Source organism: Poecilia mexicana, unplaced genomic scaffold, assembly GCF_051168715.1.
Source record: "Poecilia mexicana isolate PSO_F unplaced genomic scaffold, ASM5116871v1 scaffold_7, whole genome shotgun sequence".
In the NCBI taxonomy this organism is placed as follows: Eukaryota; Metazoa; Chordata; class Actinopteri; order Cyprinodontiformes; family Poeciliidae; genus Poecilia; species Poecilia mexicana.
Window position 1 is genome coordinate 29115941 of NW_028263376.1, and position 14914 is coordinate 29130854.

At 38.2% G+C, this 14914-nt stretch overlaps 2 protein-coding genes across 3 annotated transcripts; both read left to right on the top strand.

Moving 5' to 3' along the window:
- The first annotated feature begins 789 nt into the window (after positions 1–789).
- emp3b (epithelial membrane protein 3b (MAM blood group)) lies at positions 790–3283 on the top strand. Of its 2 annotated transcripts, none has more exons than XM_088007580.1 (5): positions 790–941; positions 2153–2240; positions 2320–2422; positions 2524–2664; positions 2949–3283. In XM_088007580.1, the coding sequence occupies exons 2-5, from the start codon at positions 2163–2165 to the stop codon at positions 3122–3124; spliced, it is 498 nt and encodes a 165-aa protein (XP_087863706.1). In that variant the 5' UTR covers positions 790–941; positions 2153–2162; the 3' UTR covers positions 3125–3283. The 2 variants fall into 2 exon arrangements, with proteins under 2 accessions (XP_087863706.1, XP_014828620.1); XM_014973134.2 differs by having other exon boundaries at positions 810–941; positions 2149–2240.
- A 2217-nt stretch (positions 3284–5500) lies between these two features.
- Positions 5501–14308, top strand: zmynd12 (zinc finger, MYND-type containing 12). The gene is made up of 8 exons (XM_014973124.2): positions 5501–5727; positions 8060–8186; positions 8801–8972; positions 9089–9258; positions 9641–9763; positions 10611–10692; positions 11321–11466; positions 12998–14308. The coding sequence occupies exons 1-8, from the start codon at positions 5585–5587 to the stop codon at positions 13127–13129; spliced, it is 1095 nt and encodes a 364-aa protein (XP_014828610.1). The 5' UTR covers positions 5501–5584; the 3' UTR covers positions 13130–14308.
- The last annotated feature ends 606 nt before the right edge of the window (positions 14309–14914 follow it).

Sequence of the window (14914 nt, forward strand, 5' to 3'; positions counted from 1 at the left end):
ATCTATGTAAACTTCTGAACTGATTGAAAGTTTAAGCAGTTATCTGAAAGATTACGTCTCTCATTATTCTGTAAAATGGAAATAGTTTACTTAACTTGCCCAAATAAGGCGAACTCTGGTCCTATGGATTGTCGAATAGTGAGGTAAAAAAATATTTTTTGTTTTTCATACAATGAATGTAAATATCTGTGTTCATAAGGATGAGTAAATAGCTTTTTAATGTGTTGTTTTTATTGTTTTTGATCTTATGACTGACCTGACTTCATTGTGCTAGGTGTATGTTCTGAACCTAAAGCACCACAGATCAACTACATCTTTGACCTCCTTTTTAGAAGTGATTGTTTACATTTTTATGCTGAAGGCACACGACATTACAAGACAAGAAATGTATAAATGACCAAAAAGATCTGAAATATTTGACAAACCACAACAAGGAACTTCTAAGCACATCAATATTGCTTTTAGCTTCTTTATCCTGTTCCGGGAATTACCAGTAATTTGGGAGGCTTAATTACTGTGAGGAATGCAAAAATGTGAGCAATGTCACAGCCATATGTTACATGTGATGAATGGAATAAGAAATGTGAAACACTCACTATGTAGGAGTGTACTTCTAGAAGACTGTTTACAGAGAGACGATAGTTTCATGTGGTTTCGCATGCCTCCACTGCTGATGGGTGGGTCTCATTTGAGAGCTTTTTGGATGATGATGCACTGACCGATGCCGGGGCAGAGCAGAAGGGAGCTCTGTTCTCCACAGAGGAAATGGGCGTTCTCCTTGGAAAATTTGGAGTGGAGAGCCTGCAAAAAGTAAATAAATAAAAGGGGTGTGGCAGAGCTGGAAGAGAGTGTTGACCACCAAAGCGGGCACAAGGTCGCTAAGTACAGGAGCTGCTCCCGAGTTGTTGAGATCTGATTGAGGAGAACGAGCAATATCCAGGGTAGGAAGATAGTTTCCTAACTTTTCAGATTTTGCCACTTAATATATCTAAGCGCTGCTTTCTAACATGATTAAGCTTAAAGACAAAACTGAAGCATTTGTTATTGACTCTTAGCTTATTATTTAAAAATGATATACTTTTTGCCCCTTCTATTAGCAACCTACTCAAGCGTTTTATGTACTGTCCTTCTTATTAATTTTTTTTTTTAATTCCACAAGCAAATCCATAATCAATTCCTGACTAAAAGACAACAGTCTCAGCTGTCATTTTTGTATGATTGATGGGATCTGACATAACAACATCATTTTACAGTAATTTTGTCTCCACCGCCCACACAAACAGGCCGCACCTACAGATAAAGATCTTCACAGACAATTTCATCAGGTTCTTGTTTTACTTTGTGTTCTGTTCTGTTTCCTTTTGTCTGACTGTTTGTCTCTTTGTTGTATCAGAAGTTAAAACAACCACCACTGCAGCTATTACAGCCTAAATATTGGCTGTAATAGCATGTATAAAATGTCAGAGTTAAATTTGTCAGGGAAAATTTGTTTTTTTTTTTCTTCTGTTTTAATTCCTACTGTATACAGTGCTGTGAAGATGAGTTTACCCAGTCAAACATTAGTTCTGTCTTTGCTCTTTTGTCACACTTAGAATATCAAAACATTTTAGTAGAAGACAAAGATAACCAGAATAAATAGAAAAGACAGTTTTCAAATGCCTTTTGAGTGCCTTTGAATGGCTTACACAAACGAAGGTGGTTATTGCGAAATAGTCAAAGTTTGGATTTAAATCTGAATGAGATTCTGTTGCATGACCTTAAACAGGTCATTCATGCACCAAAATCCACCACGGTGGCTGGATTGAGATCATTCTATAGAAAAGGATGGACCAGTGAATGGCAGTTGTTATGCCCAGGTTATGAGCTTATGAGCTAATTATTTTTGTCACGAGGCTAGCTTCCTTTTATTTCCTCCATTATAATTTGAAAGCTGCATTTAGTGTTATGCACGGTACCTTTTCCTGACATTGAAATTAGTTTGATCATTTGTTTAAAAAAAAAAAAGTACAAATGAAAATTGGAAATGCCTGTAAGAGGGTAAATATATGTAAATATACATATGTATTTACAACTCTTTACAGTCTTATTGTGAGTTTGACTGGGGTTCCTTATCCAAAATAATAATAATATGGATTCCTTCTCTTTCAGACAGGGTTTTAAAGATGGCCTGCTTGCTCATTTTTGTTACCACGCTGCATCTCGTCACACTAGCAATGCTATTCATTGCAACCATGGAAAAGGTAATACTCATGTTTATGAGAACATTATTTTTTAAGGACATATCTAACCATATGCATTGTGTTTTATTTTATTTAAAAGTCCTGGTGGGTGTGGGATTCCACAGAAACATCAGACCTTTGGTACAACTGTAAGTTGGACAACTCCACGGGAACTCAGCTGTGTGCAACCATCAAAGAAACAGGTAGGCCTTTAAAAAAGGATTTTATCTGATTCAAAACATTTAAGAGGTAAAAACCAGAGAGTCATTACCGTTTAAAATATATATTTTTTCTTCCTCTTTAGAATGGCTTCAGGCTGTACAGGTCCTCATGGTCATCTCAGTCGTCTTTTCCTCAGTCTCCTTCTTGGTGTTCTTAGGCCAGCTGTTCACTATGTCGAAGGGCGGACTCTTCTACTTCACAGGACTGTGTCAAGTCTTTGCAGGTAAACCTTAGATGATCTGGGACACATGTGAAATTGCATCTTATTCCAGATAAAGTTTAACAAACCAATTAAGGCCCCTTTGTAAAACATTATAAATATGGAATTTTGTACAACTACTATTGAAGACGAGTTTAGTAATGGTAGAGCAGATCGGCACAAAATTTGTGGACTTCTGCTAGGTGTTAATTTATGCACCTCATGTGTTTTTTTGTGTTTTAAGGAACCTCCTTGTATAAGCTTTTGTTCCTAAAAATTGTTTTGTCTGTCTGTTCGTTTGTTTCAAGGTCTGACAGTCTTTTCTGCTGCACTAATCTACACTCTTCACAATACGGAAATCCTGCTGGACTCAAAAAATCTGACTTCAGGGAACTTTGGCTACTGCTTTATCTTGGCGTGGGTGTGTGTCCCTTTGTTGTTGTGTAGTGGGATTATGTATATCCACCTGCGTAAGAAAGAATGATCAGATGAAGAAAATCTAAGTCAGCAGCTTTAAGGTTCATAAAAGTGACTGAATTTCGGGAATGCTACTTTTGAAAAAGCAAAATGTGTAACATACCCTTAGCTAATGTGATAGGTTTATCTGTTTATATTTATATATATATATATATATATATATATATATATATATATATATATATATATATATATATATATATATATATATATATATATATATATATATATATATATATATAGATATATACATATATATATACATATATACATGATAGAGCCATCTATTCTAATCAGTGAGTTCTAGATTAGTAAGTCTCATTTGATTTAATAGAACATTATATGTTTTTGTGTAACATTTTTTCCTCAAACCTTGTATGTATTTCATAGCACCTTCTAATAAATATCGCAAAATGACTGACTGAAGTCCATAATAACCTTTGTCACCACCCACGATCAGCAGAATGATACAAAAAATCCAGAGTTTACTGTTAGCGGACTGCAGGAAACAGTGACATCTTAGGGTCACTAAGTCTCCATAACAACCATTAAATGCTATCTGTCTAGCCAAGCGGTTGTTTGGGTGTTGTGCCAGAAAAGCCTTTTCTCTGGGGACTCTAAGTGGAACTGTGTACTTTACTAAAACAAGAATAAGGTGGAGCTTTCTGGCAACACACATTCCAGGTGGGTTTGGTTTAAACAAAGAGTGTAACAGTATAGTGGAAAGGTGAAACCATTTTTAGGATTTTAGGGTTATGCTACAGTAACTCAATCAGATTTAAAACCAGATAATACATTCATATTCATCTTTTTAAGCTATTCAGAGATGGATTTACAGGTTGCATTAATCATTGTCATCCTGTTTTACGAAAGACTGAGTTGGCTTAAGCCTTAAGGCAGGGGTCCCCAAACTTTTTCCTGCGAGGGCCACATAGCTGTTCCTTTCTGTGGTCGGGGGCCGGTCTTAGTTTTTGCAGTAAAAAAAAAACAAAGAAATTCTTGTCGACGGGGGGGGGGGGGGGGGGGGTTGTTCTGTATTCGAAACTGTCGAGCGGGGGGGGGGGGGGGGGGGGGGGGAGACGACGACACATTCGCGCTTTTGGATAGATTTTTACCCAGAATGCAAATGGAAAAAACCGTGAGTGAAACGGTGACTGACGAGTATATATTCCATTGAGGGAAAGTAAGTTTCACATTTGCTCAAAAGCCCCCTGGTGGTTGAAGAAAAATCCACATATAAACCGGAAAATACAATATATGAAAAAAAACACTGAATGCTCTCTGGTATGAGCAGGCGGGCCGGATCCGGCATTGTTCAGGGGGCCGGACCAAATGACGTGGCGGGCCGGATCCGGCCCGCGGGCCGTAGTTTGGGGACCCCTGCCTTAAGGTCATGAATTGATGGCTGAACATTGTCCTTTAGGTACAGAGCAGAATTTATGATTCCATCAATTACAGCTCACCATTTACGTCTTGATAAAGTAAAACAGCACCAGACTATAAAACTACCACTGACATACTATAAAATAATCCTCTCGTTCTAAAATACTGTGTTAATTTTAAAAGAGGTGGAACGGGACATACAACTTCCAATATATTACAATTTGCCTAGTCAGTCCACATAGTTTATAAAAAGTCTTGTCAAGTTTGCTTTGGGAAATGTGAGATGGGTCTTTGTGTTGGTTTTGGACAGTGGTGTTTTCTGCCATGACAGCTATTTTTGCCCATTCTTACTGTTAACTCTTGACTTTAAATGTTAGTCAGTGTCTTTTGTTGAGAAATAGGTAAGAATGATGCTCTCTTGGAAAATTTTAATAGGCCAGCCACTCCTTGAAGGGTTATCCCCCATTCCATGTTTTTATTACTTGTGAAAAAATATAGTGAATATTATAGAGGGGGGAAAAAAAGACTTTGCAACCCTCTGTAGCCATTTCTTTGAGTACAGAGACGTGATTTGTTGCTTTTGAAATCCTGTAGCCTTTTTCATGTTATTAGACAGGCTCTATATGAATTCTTTGGACTACAAGAACAATGTAATAATGCCTGGTTATAGCTAGTAAAGCTGAACCAAAGAAATTTTGATTCAGAAGACCAGATAATTATATATATTTTTTTACATAAATTTAGGTATACATGCATTTGGTTTATTATTGCCTGATATTAAAATATATTCAACGGTTTAAAACACTGAAGTGTTACAACAAATACTATAAAATAAAACAAAAAACAAAAAATAGATAACTGATGTTCAGTGAGGCCTATACCTTTTCACAGTTCATGCTGTAAAAAAGGTACCTTACCTTAATTTTAAGATTTCGTTTATCTCTTTTTTTTAAAAAAAGGAATGCTAGCTTTTCGAGACGGCTAAAGTTGTTTCCATAGCAACCGCAAACTGAGGCGCACGGTGCTGAAATAAACCTGCGCAAACGCTGAAATAAACCTGCAGTGAAGAAGTTTTCTGGTAAAAATGGAGCCCGATGAACCTGGAACTTCGGCGGTTGCCACCGAAATAATGCCACTTGCCTTCGCCAAAGGAAATGAAAAGTATTGTGAACTTTGTCAAAGGGAAGCGTACTTACAGTGCGCTAAGTGTCAGGTTACTTTCTACTGGTAAGCTCACTTTGTTGGATGTCTTGTCTTAACATTATACGTGTTCTAACACTGCATATATAGCCCGTGGTTTATGGGAGCAGTTTATAAATGCTGCAGTATGTTTCATTAATTTGGCAGGTGAGGGGGGGATACACCATGTTAACGCTAGGTGGCAGTGTACGCTATGCATTGCTACAGAAAAGTATCACGTGTGTTGATGTGGCTGCTGCTATGAAGGAGAGAAACAGCTGGAAGCTACATTAGTGCAATAATAGTTTCGTTCACCCTCATTTTAATGCCAGAAAACAGTGCGCTTTGAGAAGTTTTTTTTTTTATATCTCTGTAAACCCTTATTTCGATTTTCTGCTCAGTTACAGAGCACAAGATGGTATTGGCTAAAACCCTCAGTGGCAAAACAGTGAACGGGTAGCATGTGGTGGCCCTCCCTGTGGGGATTTATGGGAAGGGATGAGCCACTAAAGCCAGTCTCATGGAGCTTACAGTCACTTACTGTGCATACTTTCCGTTAAGCCTTTGTACTGAAAAAGCAAGAGAGAGAATAAAGAAACATTTTTGGTTAAATTCAAATGACCATAACAAGGAATTCAAAACAGAAAAGTACTGATAGGACTGGTGCTAATGCATTAGATTACAATATAAAGATGTTTGTCAGACTATTAACATTTTCCTGTTTAATGGTCAATATTAATTTGTAAAACTATTCATTCCTCTTGTATATTACCACATTTCCGTCTGTAACAAGCACAGTATTCTACGTATTTTTATTTGTCTCTTTAAGAGAAAGTAATGCATAATTGCTAACTGAAGGAGAATGAGATGTGGTCATCAGAAAAATCTGAAAAAGGAGGTAAAGAAAAACCAGTTACCTTCTGAAGTAACTGAATTTGTGAACAAGAATTCATCTGTGCATAAATGCAGCTGTTCTGGGAAGGCCTTAGAGATTTGGTTGAGAACATCAGTGAACAAGCTGCATCATGAAGACAAAGGAACACAGCAGACATTTCATAGATAAAGTTGTGGAGAACTATGCAAACTGTAAGAACTGCATACCTACCAAGACATGGCCATCTACCTAAATTACAAAGTAAGGAGAATATTGTGAATGAATTAGCCTCACAATTCATTCACATGTGGATTCAGCCTTAACATGCAGTCCCAATGGTCAAATATCATGGAGGCAGCTTATGTTGCAGGATACTATTCTCGACAAGGAAGCTGATAGAATGATGATGGAGCTAAATTCAGCCCAATCCTAATTAACCCCAGGCTAAAACATTATTGGTCACTAAGGGTTTTGACCAAAGAACCCCACCAATGAACTGTTTGCCCAATCACTAATGAGTCTCAGAAGCAGGAGTTTGAACTTTAAATAAGCATTTTAATATTTCTTCTTTTTTTTAAAGGTTAACGACATTATTTTAATGTTTTGCTTTGGTTTTATTGCGTTGTGTTCAAAAGGTGATATAAATAAACCTGCCGTATCTTTTAGCAAGACAAAAACTTGAGCTGCTGTGAAATGGTTTATATTAAACTGGCTAAGTCAAAGTCCTTACCTAAATCCCATTGAGAAAATGCTATTCAAAGCTTGCTGTTTGCAGATATTCTGTCCAGTCAGGCTAAACTTTTCCTGTGACTTAATAATAATAATAATAATACACCACTTTGTGTATGTATAAAATCCAAATCAAATCCGTTGACGTTGGCGGTCGTGTGATAACGAAAGTGAACATTTTCAAAGGGTCCACGTCGTTTTGCAAATCACTTTAGTTGCATACCTAACTTTAGTGCCATAACACTGTATTTGACCGAAATGGCCAAACAGGACGTTACATTTTTCTCCCCTTCAGCTGTGCAGACTTTCAGACTTCTGTTTGTGTCGTCTTAGTGGTGATGTGGCATGGCCAGATTTCTGCCTGCTTATAAAGACAAATGCAATATAGAGGGAGCAAACATTCTCTGCAGTAAGAAATATGCACGGAAAGTTCAGTCAGTTTCCACAAGAGTGTGCAGACGAAGGGAACCAGTGGAACCAAATTACAGGCCAGTTATTATAGCTTTCACTTTAATGTTCCCTCCACAAACTCAGATGGCGTCTTAGAATGTTTCCAGAATTCAAAAGACTGCAGCTTTTAACAACATTTTATCTCCCTGGTATTTCACAATGTTGTACCGGCCTACAATGTAACTCGCAGTGAATCATGATTCATTAGCACAACAGGGGAGGATTTCTTGGAGGTTACAAAGTCAGTTCAACTTCTTGGAACTTAAGGTGTTGGGACAGAGAGAAAAATGTCTCTTGGATAACAAATATGCATTTAAATTTCCTCAGTAATGCAGATCACCAGCAGGCTGACTGGGTGGGAGTCCATGAAAGAATCTGTCAGATGCTTGTTTCCATACGTTCCATGAAAGATATCTACGATCCGGCCGTCCGCAAGAGAAACCAGTTAAGAAAGGTAAACCAACTGGGGAATGTATATGAAATGTCATGGTTTGTGGTATTAGTGAGGTGAGAGAGAATCAGGTAACTAGACACACCTGGAAAGCAATCAACAGGGAAGACAGGACAGGAACAGGACTAAACACAGAAAACCTCAAATATAACTACACAGAAAACACAGAACATAACATGAAAACATATTCAAACTGAATTTCTGGCTTTGTTTTGGGTATTACAGCAAAGCAACAACAATCATTTCTCTCCTTTTGTTATGTCTATCAAAAGGAAATGACCCACCGTTCCAAATTTCTATAATCCAAACTACACCGCGTTATCTCAAAAAAAAAAAAAAAAAAGAAAAAAAGAAAAGAAACAGCAGCAGTAGTATAAAAGATCATTTCCTTCGGCAAGTCTCACTGCTGCTGTCATGTTTAACGGTGTGGATACTGAGTATCTTCAGAACCAGCTGAGTCTAGTTCACTTCATTCCTGCAAAATGATACTTCAGAGAAATGGGATGTGGTGTGAGATAACATTGGTTTGTTTCTGTGAACTGTTATGCAATCAGTTCTTGAGAGTCTGAAGAGTTGCCATGGAGCGAAGGTAACTATGGGTGTGCCTTCTTGCTCAGACTCATCTGATCAAGATTTGCAAGTTGGTGGCTCAGAGCAAGCTGTCGGAGGGTAAACACGAAGAGGCACTTCCTGCTGCCCACTGCTGCCTGCAAACCTCCATTGACCTATACGGTCCCAATACCATCCAGCTCGTCCCGGCCTATATACTGTTGGCGGAGGCCAACATGGGTAAGAGATGAGCACAAAAATGATTCTTCGGCTCAAATTACACAGTTTCTTTTTTCTTTCTGATCATTTTATATGCATAGATGTGTCCATTTGTGTCCTTGCTTGTTGATTTCCAGGCCTGGGCAACTTAGCTGTTGTGGCAGAGCTCCTGTCCCAGGCTGAGTGGGCTGTGCTGAAGAATCCAGAATTGGGCGCTTCAGTCCAACAGCAGCTGCATAGGAGCCTGGGCCACTACCACACATCAGTTGGAAACCTGGAAATCGCCCTGCATCACTTTTCAAATGATGTTTGGGTTTTATTTATTTATTTATTTATTTTTTTTACTGTTACAGATGAAATGATTAAGTTATCCCTTATACATAACCACGTTTAATCTGCTTCTAAGTAATTTCAATAGACATCAGGTCCTTGTACATTTGTTTGTTCCTCTTAAGTAATTTGGACCAATCTATGATTAGCAGCATTACTTTTCCTTGTAGAACTTAGTTTAAGTTCATAGAATACCTGCAAATGGTGTCGCTGCTTAAAGTCTGCATTGACCCCCTGGTAGCTAAGAAAAAACATAAATAGTAGCAAAAGAATAAAAGTAATCAAAATAACAAGGCTTACAATATCACTAAACACTGTTTTCCAAGAACTAATATGGGTGCATATGTTTTTATTTTCAGATTTACTTTGCCTGTGAGGAGTATGGTTTAGACAGCTCTGCCACCACAAAGGGATACTTTCTAATCGCTGATGTGTTTGCCAGACAGGGCAGGACGGCCATTGTTCACTCTCTGTACTCTGAGGTTTGCCCATGTACTTATTTTGTTTGTTTGTTTGTTTTCTTTTTCCTTTATAATCTGGCTATAAAGGCAAAGTATAAAGCCTTCATACTCCGGCATTTCTTTCGTTGTTTCTTAATTAATTGGAAAAACAAAAATTCAACAAAACAAACACAGGGCTTGGAAAACTCAAATAAATAATGTCAGTTTAGATCATATAAGTGGTCTAGGAAGTTTCAGAGGCAGGGAATTGCAAGTACACCTGGATACATTGGAACATTTTGGGAAAGTAAATTGATTTCCATTGTTCAGTTAGAAAGAGGAACTTGTATGTAAGTGTATTTCAGTCCAGTATCAAGTGTTTATTTCTGATATTTTTTTTACAATCATGACTAATAGTCAATGAAAACCAAAAATCTAATGTCTGATAATATTTGAATAATATATAAAACCAATAAAAATGATTTTTTTAAATGACAGAAACCTTAAGTTCTAGCCAACACAAAGGCTGACGGCTTGTAAGTTTTTTAAGACAGTCACTGACACCCCCCCCAAAAGGAGGCTAAACCACAAAAAGTAAGCTGACTGTTCACTGAATGTTGTGCCTAACCGTTTTAAAGGAAAATTGAGTAGAAGAAAAAATAGGTGCACAAGCAGCCTTACAAAGATTGTAAAGCAAAACCCAGTGACAACTACTGTACTCTACAGTGCCTCAAAAGCCACCACACACGTCATTCCTAAGTTTATCCACATAAGCCACAGTAAACAAAGCCATGCTGCATGCATCAGTTCAAAAATATTTCTTGATTTCATTTACTTTTTCTTTACATGGTTCATGTTTAATCTAGAAATGCTTTGTTTGTTTTTGTAGGTGGCAGAAAGGTGGCACAAACATCTAAACAGCCTGCTAGAGACCCACCAGCAACATGCCGACTCATCTGTTTCCTTTTATGGTGCGTATGGTTTCCTCAGCTATGGAAAACAAACATCTAGCACTTAATGACAAAACATCCCGTTCGCTTACTTAGCGACAGCGCTCTGCAGTGAAACACAGAAAATGTCACCGTCTGTTCATCTGCGTCACGCTCCAAACTCCAGCCAGGAGCTCCACTAACATACGAGTGAACTAATGAATGAGACTAAGACGAACTGAAAAAAAATAAAAAAATAAGGTCAACAGCGCTATATTTAGCTGATCTGTCTTGCTGTGCAATCCAAACGCTAAACCCCAGATTTACACTAGCGTGCTTAGAGGTGACTAGAGATCACTGCAGACACAACTCTGGCTGAGCAGCATCCGTACTGCTTGACTCTGTCACAGCTGCTGCCCTACTTATAACATAAAGCCTGTTAAGCAAATTCCCAGGCTTCATGGAATGTTTATTGACAAAAGCAGGTAAGAAAAAAATGCTTAGAAAAACTACAGTTAACACACACACACACACACACACACACACACACACACACACACACACACACACCGTTACCAGAACACTAAGGGTATTCAGGACTCTTATAACAGACCACTTGTTACTAAAGTATTAAGTATTAAACGTCTTCCATTCCATGACTCTGAACTAGAAAAGGCCCAGCGAGTCGAAATGGAGGAAATGCTGAGAGTCATTTTGGAGTTCGAACAAAAACAGTCCAGAAGAGACGCCGCTCTCATTGCACTCATTGCCCACAACCTCGCCATGTTGTGGTTCATCAACGGAGACCTTCACAAGGTAAAATCACCTGATGGAGTTAGGTACGACTCTGTGACACAGTTTCTCAGATCTTCCCAGCATTGTCTGAAGATTGGATTACCGCTAATTGGTGACGCCGTAAACACAAGTCGCACACCGTTGGGAGTGGTAGTGTCGCGACAGTCTGACCCCGGATTTGGCCTGCAGACTTTGCGCACTGTCTCACCTAAAAAAAGATTACAGATGATTTGATGATTTTTGAGTGTCGACCTAAAAAAAAAAAAAAAAAAACCTAGCCGCGACGTACCTATTCATAGTATTTATAATTAAGCAGGTCTTGACCACAGAGTGAGGTTAAATGTTAGAGGAAATCTTACAGAACACGCAGAAATGCATGCTTTACTGAAGAAGAACCGCCCCAACCAGCAGCCAGTTGTTAGAGAGATAAGAGACCAGGCTCTCATTTTTTTTTATTAAAATTGTACTTTTTCTCTTTTTACCACACAAAGGTAAAATTTGGTTAACTATGGAGATTATATCTTCCTCAAAAAAAGAAAATGTCATTCTGAATTTATACCATGCTTTTATACACGATTCTGCTGACTGAATATTTTCATTACCTATACATTCATTTGTCAATTTACTCCTGCAAACCTAATTGTGTTTTCTTAGGATTGCACATTATAGACTAGAACAAAGCAGCACATAACCGTGACGTTGATCAATCTCAAATCTGTCGTAGTCCCTTATCTATGCTGAAGACATGCATCCCCACAGCGCAACAGATATGAAGAAAGATATGAAAAAAATAAAATAAAATTATGTTTTTCTTTCTCAAAACATTTAACAAAAGGGATGAAGTATTAATTTTTTTAATATATTTCTTAATTTTGATTGTGGCAGACTATCTTTGCTTTACTTCTGCAAAGGAATGTTCTAGAACAATTTGTTCTTTTCTACACAAATCCAACTTTGTTTTACTACAATATTTCACCTTTTGGACACCACTAAGGGCTATGAATATTTTTGCAAGCCACCATCTACTCTGCCTTATTAATATCACCTTCAACATTTTAAACAAACAAAATATACTTCCGATGCAACACTGGCTGTTTTTGAGTAAAAAAAGAAACATTTTAGGTGGCACCGCCAGGCCTCCGCCCACCACCAACTGAACTCTGGAATGTTCTGCTACATTCCTGTCGGATTAAGGTCGTGACAGTGACTTGGCTCTCGAAAAACAATAACCTTACTCTAATATTTCTGAAAATGCCTTTTGTGCTCATGAACGTTCTCTTGTTGTGTGACCCACTTCCTCCTGCAGTTCATGCTACAGATAGTGCGGGGATCCTTGTGTATTTCATAATTCATACATAATCTTATAATCAGTAACATCAACTTGATTACAGGTATAAAAGAACCAGGCATATCAGGCTGTCATTAGGGTATATAAAGTGGGTTAAATGAGGCTGGATGTGCCGTCCATTTTCAGTGACATCATTATGTAAGTCAGCTTTGCTCTCCCGAGAGACTCTGACAGCTGCTGGGCTTGTGTTTGTTTCCGTGCCAGGCTCAGGATTTTGGCAGCACGGCCCTGCAGGCCAGCCTGCAGATACCAAAACATAAACTGACAGAACCCATCCAGGAGCTGCTGCAGCAGGTGGAGAGTCTGCAGACCGAACCACAACCTGGTTCTGATTAGCCAACACTCCTGCCCTGCCTCTTCTGTTCTTCTCTTAAGATCTCCGTCTGTGTTTAGCCCCACCGTCCAGTCACGTGCGGATACAGAGAACAGACGAGCAGCTAACAAATAAAATTATTCATGCAGTTATCATTGGTTATTGTATGTGGTTTGTTAATATATTGTACATGCAGTTCTGTGAAAAAAGATGCCTTTTTTTCTTTTTTTTTTTGGCGATGCTTAAATGTTTAAGGTCATTAAATAAATGTTAGTATTAGGGAAAGAAAAAAAAACCAGAATAAATACAAAAATCAGTTTTTAAATGCTTAATTTCTTATTAAGAAAACAAAAATGATCCACAGTAACATTTCCCTTTGTGAAACCTTTCTTACATCACGAATAAACTGTGTTCAACCTTTTTCTGGATCAGTTTCAGTCGCCTCACCCAGATCCGATTACTGTCTGACATGAACTACCGAGAGATCGCTTAACTAGAAACTAAAAGTGTGACACGAGATCTCATTAAGCTACGCGTTATGCTAGGATCCAAGAAAAATTCAAGAATGAACGAGGAACGAAGCGACAAAGTGATACCAATCTGGAAAAGGTTACGCTGTGACAGAGGAAGTAAAGACACTGATCTGGATTTTATGCACGTGGATAGTAATTATAGCGGACGGCTTGACTTCTATAACCAGGCGTCACAAAGTCAAAAGGCATTTGAGAACAATCTATTAAAAGTATTAATTAGTGCTCACAAGACAGAATCCAAACGTAGGTGACCTCGAGACTCCATCGAAGGCTTCCTGAGATTGAAAGTAGTGAAAACCACTTACATGAAACGAAAAAATGGGACAGGGAATCCAACACCCGCCTTTCAGGAGAGACCTGGAAGAAACAATGGATATTAGTGGAGAATATTGTGTTCAAACTTGTGGAGAGTAATATGGTGGAAATGTTTCATTAAGTATTATATTACCCTGATTCAGCGAAGCCGCCAAATGGGATCTGTCCAGCTGCTGGACGGTTGTGTTGTTCACAGGAAGCCAATCGGTAACATTTGTTTGGAGCTTGTCCAAAAATAATTACCATCTGGCAGTAGATTTCTACAACAATAGCAACTGTATTTGGAAATGAAAGAAAAGCAATTAAAAAGAAATGGCTTAAATATGAAATTATAAATAAAAGTGAATGGTATTATATAGTCTATGATTTATTTGTGATGGAAAACATCACTCCCTCAATGCTACTTCAGGAATCAAACTGCGAAAACATCTTGAAGAAATGGAAAACATGTATTTCCCCGAGACGCCCTTCTTTTGTTAAGATGTTTCTCTTTTCCTCTCTCTTTAGGAAATTTCAAAATAGAAATAACTGTTCTGAATGAAGAGATTGAAAACATTTTAAGATGTTGGTTATTTGAAATTTGTGGTTAGAATTCCTGTTTCTAGAAACTGTTGACAGAATGCCTTTACGTGTACTCAAATACAAAAAGAGTTGAGCCTTTTTTATCAAAGGAAAGCCAGCAAATCACACCAGTTGCAGGGCGGGGGGGGGGGGTTAGGGGGAACAACAAACCTCTTGATAACTTTTGGGAAATTAATCTGTGGACTGAAGTGAAATTCTTTGGAGTCTGTCCCTCTCCCTTCATCCTTACAAAATATGATCATAACTACAGCCAAACAGGATGGTGGGGATTTAAGTCTGCTTGTCATGAATCATCACAACCTGATGGAGCCACGAATTCAGAGCCTTACTAGCAGTAAGTTTGCGACCTTCAGCTGAAGCGCACCCAGGTTACGCAGA

What these genes read in the sequence shown, in the direction of transcription:
- emp3b (XM_088007580.1), top strand. Translation starts at nt 2,163, where the DNA reads ATGGCCTGCTTGCTCATTTTTGTTACCACGCTGCATCTCGTCACACTA. An exon ending in TCATTGCAACCATGGAAAAG is followed by an intron (nt 2,241 to 2,319) that starts GTAATACTCATG and finishes TTTATTTAAAAG; the next exon opens with TCCTGGTGGGTGTGGGATTC. An exon ending in TGCAACCATCAAAGAAACAG is followed by an intron (nt 2,423 to 2,523) that starts GTAGGCCTTTAA and finishes CTTCCTCTTTAG; the next exon opens with AATGGCTTCAGGCTGTACAG.
- zmynd12 (XM_014973124.2), top strand. Translation starts at nt 5,585, where the DNA reads ATGGAGCCCGATGAACCTGGAACTTCGGCGGTTGCCACCGAAATAATG. An exon ending in TGTCAGGTTACTTTCTACTG is followed by an intron (nt 5,728 to 8,059) that starts GTAAGCTCACTT and finishes AAATTTCCTCAG; the next exon opens with TAATGCAGATCACCAGCAGG. An exon ending in GTTGGCGGAGGCCAACATGG is followed by an intron (nt 8,973 to 9,088) that starts GTAAGAGATGAG and finishes GTTGATTTCCAG; the next exon opens with GCCTGGGCAACTTAGCTGTT.